Raw genomic sequence first — 13,934 nt, forward strand, 5'->3', positions numbered from 1 at the left:
CTAAAGTTGACGCTTGAGTACCACTCCTCCGCTGTTCGATCTTGTGTATCGGAGAGCACCGGATTACTTAGGTATCCAAAGCGAACGGTGATGGACCTTAGGTACAGAAGAGACTGGAACAGCACATTACGTCCACATGCTAACACCTTTTTATTGGTCTTTTTCACTGACGCACATGTACATTACCATGAGGGGTGAGGTACACGTACACAGGTGGTTTCCGTTTTCAATTACGGAGTGGAATAGTGTGTGTCCCGACATGTCAGGCCAATAGATGTTCAATGTGGTGGCCATCGTGTACAACCCCAGAGCATATGAAACAACGTATTGTGGCAGCCTACGGCGACATTACACCAGATGTACTGCGGCGTGTACGACATTCCCTATGCCAGAGACTGCAATTGTGTGCAGCAAATGATGGAAACCACATTGAACATCTATTGGCCTGACATGTCGGGACACACTCTATTCCACTCCATAATTGAAAACGGAAATCACGTGTGTACGTGTACCTCACCTCTCATGGTAATGTACATGTGCGTCAGTGAAAAAGACCAATAAAAAGGTGTTAGCATGTAGACGTAATGTGCTGTTATAGTCTCTTCTGTACCTAAGGTCCATCACCGTTCCCTTTGGATGCCTACGTAATTCGGTGCTCTCCGATACACACGATCGAACAGCAGAGGAGTGGTACTCAAGCGTCAACTTTAGGTTACAATATCTCCGGATGTAATTAACATTTTACAATGCAACAAATGGCGCTGATTACGTATTTGTTTATATGTTCAGATGTGCTAACAAAACTAACGGGGTTCCATTTAAAAAAACGTAGGTTTGTGTTAAAAAACATACTTCCGTGCATTTTTTTATGGTTTGTATTAACCAATTACACTAGCCCCTCTCCTCACGTTCGGTCCGTGGAATCGATTCGTCAGTATTTTATGTGGTTTACGAAATATATCCAGCGGTAATGTTAGGTGACTCACCCTGTATACCATCACAGAGCCACATACCTGACCCAGTTTACTGAACGGCATTCATCAGTCTACCAAGGGACAAGCTGCCTCAGAAGATGACCTGAGGACTTTAGGATGGTGAAGTCAGCAGAATGGTGCAGCACCCTTGTGATGTAGACCACTCAGTCCTGGACACTGTAGTGGCATTCAAACACAGCCAGCTGGCTGAGCAGCATCCAGTTGACTCTGCTGATCATCCATCATGGAAGAGAGGTGGAAATTGGTTAGGTGTAACATACAGGACAAAACAGGAAACCTGTATCTTGATAGATGAATATTAGCAAACCAATCCTGCGTACATGTTGATTCTGCTCAGTCCTTGTATAGTACTCTTCATGTGTTTCTGGTGATTTGCTGCACAGCAATATCCATTACACATACAAACATTTTTGTCCTTATTTTATAATTTTCTGATTTTGATGCAAATAAACGAACCAATAAGATTTCACGCACTTTTATTTAACTAGGATATTCTGCAAAAATTGAACTGAAGTTTCTGTGCAGTATTTTCAGCAAACACGATTTATTATACAGTCATAATAATATGGACTTCTCCTTTAACAGGGTGGGGTTTGTATATTTTGCATCCCTACATATATACCTGTGGACATGCAACGGTAAGTTTAGTACCTAAAGAGAGGTGGATATTGGTTGGGTGTAACATACAGGACACAAACTCTAAGTGTTAATGATGTTCTCATTCAAAGTCGTTTTGCTGCAGATTTCATGTTTTCTACCTTAACTATGACATAGCCAATATATACGTTATGTTAAGATAAATACAGAAGAAATTATTTTCAAACAACTGAGACAAAAGTGATCATTAGTGATGACAATATCTGGTAATAACTTACCTTGCTGCTAAGATATATTTCTTCCAGTGTTTTCTTGGTAATGATTCAAAACTAAATATTGAATCAGCACCTTGGTGAGGAATATCAGGTGGACTGTCTTTCAGTGTACAGCCTTTGGTACCATTTGGCTGGTATAATACTATCTGCACAAGAGAAATACAGTCTGATTAAATCAGTAACAGTAAAAACAAAAAAGTTATCTGTGTATATCTATATTCCTCATAACTTTACCTTTATATTGTAAGTTTATATTGGAAATTCTGCTCTTGAAAGTGTGTGTGTGTGTGTGTGTGTGTGTGTGTGTGTGTGTGTGTGTGTGTGTGTGTGTGTGTCTAAGGAAACAATTTACTGATAATGAATGTTTTCAGTGCTGTTGCTGATACAAGAGAGAAAAATATCTCTAAAATGTCACAAAGCAAGTGCTCTGACATCAATGGGATAAGTAAAATGGACATACTTATTAACCCAACAATGAATTCACTCTTACTGTCATAACGAACAGATACAGCAACATAAATAACGGCACAAACAAAAAACAAAACAGAAGCAATTGTTCTAAGTGAAAGTGCACACAATTAAAAGCATTTGTAGTGTTTATCTTAAACAAATAACAGCATTTGGACTTTAATAACTGTGCTGCTGCACAGAAACTACTGACCTTAAGAACAGGAGTGCAACATTGTTTAAGGTTGTGAAAACAACACAATAAATACTCTGTCCTGAGTGGAAAGTTTTAAGGATTACTGAGCCTTGGCACGTGATGTGGCAATCAGATGGGCATGCATGGGCTTGTCAGATGCCTGGCAAACAATACTAATCTGAATGCATTGTGATAACAGTAAATTTTGGTGGAGGTTGATTGACTGCCTGAAACTCTCCCTCTCTGTCTGAGAGACATTAGTTTTGGTCAGTTGAAAAACCAAAGCATGCACTCCCAAAAACGTTTCAGATGACAACATATCTCCTTACATTTTTTCCAAAACTTTCGAATTGGATCTCTTCGTATCAGCATGCTAATGCTCCTGCACACAAAGAAATAAACACTGTATCATGCGTACAAGAAATTCAAGCGAATGTTCCAACCTGAACCACATCAAATATTTTTTGGGATGCACTAGTGAGCCTGTCCTGATCATTTATCTCAAAACCTCAGCAATAACTAGTTGTCAACCTTTGGGAAAAGACAAGCTCCACTTTCTGTGTATCAGAACTTTTTGAAAAGTCTTCATCAAATATTAAATCCTACAGTAACATTTGTCATTTGAAAAATACAGCCCTCTTACATTTGCAGATGATGCTTTGGCAGCTGGACCCAATGTTTCTCCACTGTGCAATAACTTGTAACGAGCATTAAAACTATTAGTGATTATTGTGTTTTGATTTTAAATTAAATTGTATTTTCCATCATTAGTATTTGAATTTTGTGACAATAATTAGATTAGGAAATGAGACACTTAAAGTAGTAAAGGAGTTTTGCTATTTGGGGAGCAAAGTAACTGATGATGGTCAAAGTAGAGAAGATATAAAATGTAGACTGGCAATGGCAAGGAAAGCGTTTCTGAAGCACTGTTAACACCGAGTATAGATTTAAGTGCCAGGAAGTCGTTTCTGAAAGTATTTGTATGGAGTGTAGCCATGTATGGAAGTGAAACATGGACGATACATAGCTTAGACAAGAAGAGAATAGAAGCTTTTGAAATGTGGTGCTACAGAAGAATGCTGAAGATTAGATGGGTAGATCACATAACTAACAAGGAGGTATAGAATAGAATTGGGGAGAAGAGGAGTTTGTGACACAACTTGACAAGAAGAAGGGACCCGTTGGTAGGACATGTTCTGAGGCATCAAGGGCTCACAAATTTAGCATTGGAGGGCAGCGTGGAGGGTAAAAATCATAGAGGGAGTCCAAGAGATGAATACACTAAGCAGATTCAGAAGGATGTATGTTGCATTAGGTACTGGGAGATGGAGAAGCTTGCACATGATAGGGTAGCATGGAGAGCTGCATCAAACCAGTCTCAGGACTGAAGACCACAACAACAACAACATTTTTAATTACATTTTTCTTGAATAACTCAAAATCGGCAACTTCTAGTAAAACTGGCTCTTAGTGCAAAATTAAACTACATTAAATTTCCCACAAAACGGTCCTATTCATTTTTTCTCTAGAACTAACAGTTTCTGTGTTGTAGGGGATGGAAAAATTGCAAATTATTGATTATAGTGTTCTAATGGTATAAAACTGATGTTTAGTGTCAAATGAAGTGGTTTAAGACAAAATATTAAATGACTGTGCCAAGAGGGATAAACTGTGTTTTGCCGATGTGACAGGAGGCAGTGGGAGAGAGTGGGGGTGAAGGGTAGAAGTGTACGGGAAGACAGGTTGGAATGAGGTCACTTCCTTCCCTTATTTGTGTTTCTACAAAACAAAGAGTGATAAAGCGAGTCCCCACTATGTCACAGGAAACAACTACATACTGTTTCACAATTATGCCAACTCTTCCACAGCACCTTGTAGATCACGGGTGATGCAGTACACAGACACAACTGGACAGTGCATATTTTCCACAAAATGCATTGGTACAGACATGTCTGGGAAGAGTTTATTTTCCGCAAAACACGTTAACATCAATTGGAATACGGATATTAAAAACCAATAAAACCATAATACATGCCAAGAGAATCTAAGTAAATCTCTATACATTGCCTTGCACTGCTAGTACGGGAATTGATAGTTAGTCATCCTGTATGACTGTTGTGGCTTTCTTCTGGGAAAGGTCAGTTCCCCCACCAAGATAACGGCTTGTTCTTCAGTTTACACACAGAATAATCATCAAGTATACCTTTTCCAGCATTTCTTGTCCAGTTCTCTTATGTGAATAGAAAAAATAACTTAACTGTGCTTATGTTTAAATAGTGGAGTAACTTTCAATTTATTACGTGAGTATTTATTTGTCATACTTCGGAGAGTTTTCATATAGAATATGTTCCTACAAACAATTGCTGATAAGTGTTTAATCCATGAGAGTGATGTCAGCGATCTATTCAATGTTTGTGGGAAATGAATATATCGAATGGTAAATGCCAATTATCTGAGAAAAGATGTGAGAGCTGATAGTTTCATGAACAGATAACACTGTGTTGTTCATACATCTTGTAGAAAAGAGTACACAAGAGGTAAGTCGATTTCCTGAGGAAATTATGCAACTCATGACCTAAGAACAAGTGACAATCTAGTAGATGTATGCCTCCTTCTTCACCGCGTGAAATGGAATACAGGCACCAAGTTTTCCACACTTTGCAATCAATACATAACCTATGTACTCACATATTATGCTCAAAATTGTATTGTGATTTTTGGTATGTCAACAGAACAAAACGAGCAGAACAGAAGGGAAGGTTCCTCACAAAACCTTCGCTTGATGTCAATTTTAATGAAAGCGTGGCTATCATTTGAACAACAGGAACATTTTCTCGCAAATGGAAAGAACAAAACTAGGCTTATCGAATTTCTTAGTGACAATATGACAGTGAGGTGAGAAGAAACAGTAATTATTACAGGCGATGCTGATGGAATTGTAGGGAGATGTGAGTTAGAGAAAGCTGCCCTGCACACACTGTCACGATAACTGGGAAGATGTCAACCTGATTGTTTTATTCATCGTTTTTTTCATGACCAGGCTCTAACGTATACTTCATAAAGCTTGGTAGGAGTAAGGCTGAATCCAAATTGTTTGCAACAAACTCCAATGATTATCTTTTGCTGAAACCATCTTCCTTCTCATTGCGTTTAGTGACCTCCAACATTTACAACAAAAATGAAGGAGGAATGGTTAAGCTGTTAAGTAAAATTCTTAGGCAAATGAATACAATATTCTACATCTTCACTAACCCCTTGGCACCAGCACAGAAGGTCGTACATGCTGGCAAGAAAATATTTCTGGAAATGTAACAAGTGCCAGAATATCAGCCATGTCCGAATAAACTCTGGTATGCTGCAGTCTTAAAAGCATCAAGAAAGGCAAATCCAGACTTCACCTCACAGCCGCCAGCCATAGGAGCTATGCACCACCACCCTTTCAGAGTTTAATTACAGGTGTACTAATTTCCTGTTTTTGTATAGTGCTTTTTAGATCACCATTTCTTGTTACTTAGAGGTATTTGTTTACTTATTTACCATGCAATAATGATTCAATAACCACCTACCGCAGACCGAGTAGGAATGGAACAGAAGGGAGGATGGAACGCTCTATCCAATGACAACCAACGGCCCACTAGCACCTGAAGCTATACTAAACAATGTCCTTTGCTAACGTTCTACTGGGGGACGATGTGGATGCCAAAATCCGACATATGTTCCATGGTCTGCGGAACATGCCATGGTACGTGTACAAATCATGTACCTTTACTCAATCTTCAAGATGATGACACAGTTGTTGATTTCTGAAATGTACCCATTCAAGATAAAATGTTATTTTAAATAACTAACACAGATTTTGTGTTATTTCTAAGTTCAACAGGCATTAAGCATTATAATTATACCATGAAAACACCTTTTTAAATACTTTGCAATATTTTCCATCCCCTGCAGCACGCAAACTATTAGTGCTACAGAGAAAAATGAATATGACCTTTCACTGCATGAAATTTAATGTAGTTTAATTTTGTACTGGGGAACATTTTCAACACAAACTGTGGTTTTCAAGTTATTCAGGAAAAATGGTAATAAGTGGCTTTTAAATGCCCCCCACCCCCCAAACCCCACCCCAATGCTCACAGTCCAGATGTGCGTAATTTTGGATTTTTAGTACATTGTTCATGACACTCCCCCCTACTACTGTACAAAACTTAGTGGCTACACCCATTTTTTCCACTAATGTTCCTTTGTTTACTGGACTATAGTGTCTTGAGAAGTATGAGGGCATGCTGAAAAGTAGTGCTTTCAAATTATTTATGTGATAACTATTAAAGATTTTTAAATAAATAAACATTCGACATCTTTATTCTTCCTGTCTACATTTTTGCAGCCCTCTGACACTAGAGGTCTCTGAATTGTAGTGTGTAACACGGCAGTGTGTTAACATAATTATATCAGTGTGTGAGACAGACCAACACGAGTGCTGTAACACCTGCAACTATCTGATGCCTCGGATTCACTACCATCGATCATTCTCCACACTGTCTCAACTTGGCCCCACCCAATTTTCATCTGTTTCCAACACTTAAAGAAAAAAGCTTGAAGAGTTTTCACATGAAATATTTGTAGGCATTACTTTCTGCACACACTTGTAATTACAGACATGTAAAACTTCAAGTAATGGATACTCCTGTGAATAGCCCCTTCAAGGGTACTCTGTGGCAACTTTACAGTAACTAGTGTTTTCAAGGAGACCTTATCCTCAATATACATGGTAGGCAATTGATCCTTACAGCCTAATAGTAGCACCTCAAGCAAATCCATTAGGAAAGAATTCAAAAAGCATGCCATATCCAGTCATGATTCAAAAGATGATGAAATGAGGGAGGAGAATCAGAATGGAAGAAATTCCATTAGTCTTAGAAATGAAGATGATGAAAATTAATAAAAAAGAAAGTTGTGACCTCATTGACTATAATTCGAGCCAGTCATCTGAGCCTTCAGATTCACTCATTAGTTCACAATTACAGCGTTGCATGCTTGTGACATCTGTGGCAGAGAGCCTGCAAGTTACCACGATGCTCATAAGACTTGTCGAAACTTGAGTGTTGTTTGTCACAATGCTATAACAACAATGGAGTGTTCAACGACATTTAACAGACAAGACATTCATTCTACTGGGAAGGAAGTCAGGGTAGTTCCAGCTGAATATTCTCAAGATACTAGTTGCTTCATTTTGTTAGGAATTTGTGTCATTTAAAGGTAGATGAATGAAATTCCCAAACCAAAATTATTGGATTTTCGTGAATTTTTTCTTATTCCCTCTTACAACCATTAGAACTCACAGTTCACAAGTTTATTTTCATACCTCTTATATATTCTGAACAGTGGCACACTAAAAGTACAGAAACTGGTGTATTTCTTGCACTTACCATCTTTTTCAAGTTATCTCATTTTCATACAAAGATAAAATGCTCAATTATGGACAAAGATCTGGGAATATCATCTAGTGTCAAGAAAGAATGGAAGGTGGAACATAAAATATATTTTGATAACAGATTTAGAAAAAGTTTTCCTTTGGTTTCACCAAAAATTCAAAAAGTATTTCTTATTTGCCAAAGGAACTGTTCACCAAGTTTCAGCTACTTAATTAGTTAGTTACATGTTTCATAGAGCATTTGAATGATACTTTTATCAAATCGATGTGCACCTTGGGATCATTAAGGGAGTAATCAGCATTTTGTTGTTGTTGTTGTTGTTGTTGTGGTCTTCAGTCCTGAGATTGGTTTGATGCAGCTCTCCATGCTACCCTATTCTGTGCAAGCTTCTTCATCTCCCAGTACTTACCGCAACCTACATCCTTCTGAATCTGCTTAGTGTATTCATCTCTTAGTCTCCCTCTACGATTTTTACCCACCACGCTGCCCTCCAATGCTAAATTGGTGATCCTTTGATGCCTCAGAACATGTCCTACCAACCGGTCCCTTCTTCTTGTCAAATTGTGCTACAAACTCCTCTTCTCCCCAATTCTATTCTATACCTCCTCATTAGTTATGTGATCTACCCATCTAATCTTCAGCATTCTTCTGTAGCACCACATTTCAAAAGCTTCTATTCTCTTCTTGTCTAAACTAGTTATCGTCCATGTTTCACTTCCATACATGGCTTCGCTCCATACAAATACTTTCAGAAACGACTTCCTGACACTTAAATCTATACTCGGTGTTAACAATGCTTCAGAAACGCTTTCCTTGCCATTGCCAGTCTACATTTTATATCTTCTCTACTTCGACCATCATCAGTTATTTTGCTCCCCAAATAGCAAAACTCCTTTACTACTTTAAGTGTCTCATTTCCTAATCTAATTCCCTCAACATCACCCGACTTAATTCGACTACATTCCATGATCCTTGTTTTGCTTTTGCTGATGTTCATCTTATATCCTACTTTCAAGACACTGCCCATTCCGTTCAACTGCTCTTCCAAGTCCTTTGCTGTCTCTGACAGAATTACAATGTCATCGGCGAACCTCAAAGTTTTTATTTCTTCTCCATGGATTTTAATACCTATTCCAAAATTTTCTTTTGTTTCTTTTACTGCTTGCTCAATATACAGATTGAACAACATCGGGGTGAGGCTACAACCCTGTCTCACTCCCTTCCCAACCACTGCTTCCCTTTCATGTCCCTCAACTCTTATAATTGCCATCTGGTTTCTGTACAAATTGCAAATAGCTTTTCGCTACCTATATTTTACCCCTGCCACCTTCAGAATTTGAAAGAGAGTATTCCAGTCAACATTGTCAAAAGCTATCTCTAAGTCTACAAATGCTAGGAACGTAGGTTTGTCTTTCCTTAATCTAGCTTCTAAGATAAGTCGTAGGGTCAGTATTGCCTCACGTGTTCCAATATTTCAACGGAACCCAAACTGATCTTCCCTGAGGTCAGCTTCTAACAGTTTTTCCATTCGTCTGTAAAGAATTCGTGTTAGCATTTTGCAGTTGTGACTTATTAAACTGATAGTTCTGTAATTTTCACATCTGTCAATACCTGCTTTCTTTGGGATTGTAATTATTATATTCTTCTTGAAGTCTGAGGGTATTTCGCCTGTCTCATACATCTTGCTCACCAGATGGTAGAGTTTTGTCAGGACTGCCTCTCCAAGGTCATCAGTAGTTCTAATGGAATGTTGTCTACTCCCGGGTACTTGTTTCGACTCAGGTCTTTCAGTGCTCTGTCAAACTCTTCACGCAGTATCATATCTCCCATTTCATCTTCATCTACATCCTCTTCCATTTCCACAATATTGTCTTCAAGTACATCGCCCTTAAGATTTTAATATTTGCTTTTTTTCTAATTTCCAAAAATTTGCTTCATTATTTTGAAGTCATACAGGAATAAGACAGGGAGTTCTATTCAACAGAATAAATGTTAATATTATTTTTATTTTCAGATAATGACTGAAATCAGTACTTGTTGTCCTGTGGGTTACATTCAGCATCAAAGACAGGATTGTGAAGTGTTACTCGTATGTCACATTTTAAAGCATATAATTTCCTCCACTAAACTCTCATGAAAAGATTCATAAATTGAATATGACAATAGCAAACAAATTTTTCTTCTGGGCATATGCTTAACAAATGAAAAGTATGGCTAGTTTTTGATACAAGAATGTTTTTAGCAAGAGTGGAAGAAAATGCAAAGATCAAAATATGATGATGATAAAATAAGGTATTCATTTGATGTTTACTTATCATGAGTGCAATTTTGATTTCAGGCCACATTCATTATCACACTTAACTTATTTCCCTTCCGGTGTAAGTATGCTTGAATTGCCTTAATCATTAGCTCCTGTATTTGAGCCTTGAGTTTCTTACTAATCCAGTCCTGAGCAGCTGATCAAGTCACAAGTAACAAGCGAGCTTGATGCCCGTGATGACCACCTCTAACTTTAACTTTAGATTTTAAACACACAAAAAAGAAAAAGGTTGTGATAAAGCATTGGTGCAAGTTTAAAACAAGTACTTCATCTTATTTAGTGTGCCTTATAATATTTTACATAATGTAATTAAGATTAGTCATAGGAAAATCCTCAAAAGTCTCTTCAAATAATGGGGCTGTCGTTAACATTCAAGATCATCGTACAGCAAGATAATAAGGTAGTTACGTGGCATCCTTGAAACGAGCAACAATAGCTATCCAGTGACTGCTGGCTGTAAGAAACTCAAAATGACTCCCATCTTTATCAATATTATGGGATGGAGGCTTACCAATAAAGATAAAAATATTTGTCAAATCACAACTGAATATGAAAAGACAATATTATAAATTGTGTTTCCAAACCAAAGTTTGTTCTTATTGTGAGTCTTCCTGTCCCTTCTTTTATTTTTTCTTTGGCTAAAAAAAAATCAATATGAAGTCTATAGAAACATTTAAATCAAGAAGAAAACAAAGTTATAACAACTGTTTAACTAGTACATGTATGAAAATGCACTTACTCAGACTACAAGAATATGTTCTTCTGTAGTATAGTCGAAAATTAATTCACCGTTTCCTAGTCCCAGAAGAGAATTTCTTGTAGTTTATATATAAAAAAACAAAGATGATGTGACTTACCATACGAAAGCGCTGGCAGGTCGATAGAAACACAAACAGACACACACAAAATTCAAGCTTTCGCAAGCTTTTGTGTGTATGTATGTGTCTGTTTGTGTTTCTATCGACCTGCCAGCGAGTTTCGTATTGTAAGTCACATCATCTTTGTTTTTAAATATATTTTTCCCGCGTGGAATGTTTCCCTCTATTATATTGATATATATATATATATATATATATATTTGTAGGTGACATACGTACACGAATTCCATCTCCAGATATCCGACAGACATCAACAACCTTTTCACTTTTACTTTTCTTCTTCTTCAGGAACTCAATACAGACATCTCCATCTTGAAGGATGTGGCACACAGCACTGTCTAATTTGTGTCGCATTGGCGTCAGGCGAGATGTGTTAAGTGGTGTTGCTGTAGGTCCTGTGGTTGATCTATCACTATCAGAGGGCTTTTTGACAGTGTATTTGTTCTGGTCATTACTATGGAAATGGTGGCTGTAGTGGGATGTTTGGCAGACACCTATCCTTTCACCGTTCTCTCTCTGACACCCACTTCTAATCTCCATCTTTCTACAACAAGTACTGCAGTCACAATCAGAAGTAGATCTATGAGAATAACATCTATCATTTCGAATTTCATCATATTTCTTGAAATTAACACTCTGGATTTCAGACTGTTCTGTTGGCACATCAACATGTACATCGGAATTACAATTAAAACCACCTCCCATACGAAGTTTCTTCATAAATTCTTTTCTATAGTTTTCCAGTCTACGGAGTTCTGGATCACTTTCAGAACTACTCAAAATGCTGTTGTCCTCTCGACCAAGCACATTACAATGCACATTCTCATGACAAGAAGGTGATGAGCACTTGGTGTTCAAAGATGGTAGAAGGGAATCACTAAAAACCTTCTTCACTGCTGCTCCACTCCTGCAGGACTCTTCTTGGGCAACACAGTGAAGGGCACGAGATTCTTCAGGGATGTAGTCACAAGATGTAGGGCGTAGGAAGTAACCATGGGGATTATGTGCACCAGTAATAAGCCCTGCAGATCCTCGTGCTAAGCGAGGTGGTTGTGATGGAATAAGCCCCTGGCTGTTGCTGCTTGAGGGTGACTGGTTTATATTCCTTCGTTTCTGTTCCACATGTCTTGTCGATTCAAACTGTGGCTGGGTAATTTTGTGACGTTCTTCAGATCTGAAAAATGATGAGGCTGGTTATAGGTAATGCCAGACTGAACAACTGCGAATGTTATAAAAAGGTTGTCTCATTGAAATAATTATTTTGATCCCTTTCCTCTTGGATACACCAACAATGAGAATTTATCAAGCTCACAAAATAATTACATCGAAGGGAAAAATTTAAAAATACAAGGAGATAGGATGGCTGGGTGTTCACAAGACAAAATTCCTAGTAGTAGTATAGGAAACGCTTTAACATAGGGGTTACTAATCCTAGCTTTTGATATTGCCCTTTGAGCAATCACATTGTCATGGCAGAACAAAATCATGCACATGCACCTTACTCAAGCTTCTCTTGTATTCACTTGAGAAGTATGGGAAAAGAAACTCCAGCGTACACCACCAACCATTCAAAATTCTTTAGGTGAGATTGTCTTTAACTGTCCACTTGCAGCACAAAAATACACACCATTATTTTACTGGCATTTCTAGCTCTCTCTCTCTCTGTGTGGCGATTACATTCCCAAAAAAGATTTCCCAGTTTTTCCATTCTGAAACTTCAACTGATATTCATTATATGTAAAAGCAAGATTTTCTTTTTAACACTGCTTGTGGACACAAATGGTGAGGGAACAACCCCCCCCCCCCCCCTCTCCTCACCACCTGATATGCAGGATGTTGAAGACAGGCAAAATACCTTCAGATTTCAAGGAGAAAATAATAACCACAATAGCAAAGGCTGCAAAACACTAACAAGAATTATGTGCAAAAGATTGGGATGACATAGAATTCAAGCACAAGGAAGATCAGTTTGGGTTATGGAGGCAACACTGACAATATGACTTACCTAAGAAGACAGGCTGACGGAAGACAAACCTACTTTTATAGCACTTGTAGATACAGTATATAGAAAGTTTTTGACAATGTAGACTGGAATACACTCTTTGCAATCCGAAAGTTGCAAGGGTAAAAGGTAGTAGGTGAAAGGTGGTCATAACCTGTACACAAAGCAGACACATTATGAGTCAGACAACATCAAAAGGAGAAGTAACTTGACAAAAGAGTGAGGCAAGATTGTTACTTATATCTCCTGTTACTCAATCTGTACATAGTGCAAGCAGAAAGGGAAACCAAAAGTTCAGTTTGAATGCACAAAATCTTTAAGGTTTGTCAGTGATATTGTAATTCTGTCAGAAACAACCATGACATTGAGGATTAGTAGAATGGTATTCATCGTATTTATGTTTTACAGCTGAGACACAATCACCATTTATCCACATTGTAGGTGCTAAAATGGCTGGATTCAAAAGGCAAAAATTATCATTGTTGAGCAACCATAAAAGACAAACATATGTTCTCTCAGACTTTTATTTAAATCTTTTTGAGTTCTACAATCAGGTACCATGTAACTTCACATAGCTTTTATGTATTATATGGCGTATATCAAAAGAGGGTGCTGGTGGAAAACATTTTTACACAATTTAGCTGATGAATCTTAAATGGCTGAACATAGTTTCATTGAACTAGCTAAGAACCATCCCAATTAAGCCAACTTTAAATAATAATATAAAAAGGGTAGGCATTAAAATTGGACATTTCATTTATGAGATATGATGCCACTGACAGACATACA

At 37.7% G+C, this 13,934-nt stretch overlaps 1 protein-coding gene across 1 annotated transcript in view; it reads right to left on the reverse strand.

The window, feature by feature from the left end:
* LOC126475475 (serine/threonine-protein kinase PLK4) overlaps positions 1-13,934 on the reverse strand; it is a 245,383-nt gene that overhangs the window by 60,768 nt on the left and 170,681 nt on the right. Inside the window, exons 9-10 of the mRNA XM_050103366.1 lie at positions 11,363-12,317; positions 1,871-2,013 (exon numbers count right to left, since the gene is read on the reverse strand). Of these exons, the coding sequence (XP_049959323.1) occupies positions 1,871-2,013; positions 11,363-12,317 (1,098 nt within the window). The remainder of the gene's footprint in view (positions 1-1,870; positions 2,014-11,362; positions 12,318-13,934) is intronic.

The sequence above is a fragment of the Schistocerca serialis genome, chromosome 4 (genome assembly GCF_023864345.2).
Source record: "Schistocerca serialis cubense isolate TAMUIC-IGC-003099 chromosome 4, iqSchSeri2.2, whole genome shotgun sequence".
NCBI classification, from domain to species: Eukaryota; Metazoa; Arthropoda; class Insecta; order Orthoptera; family Acrididae; genus Schistocerca; species Schistocerca serialis.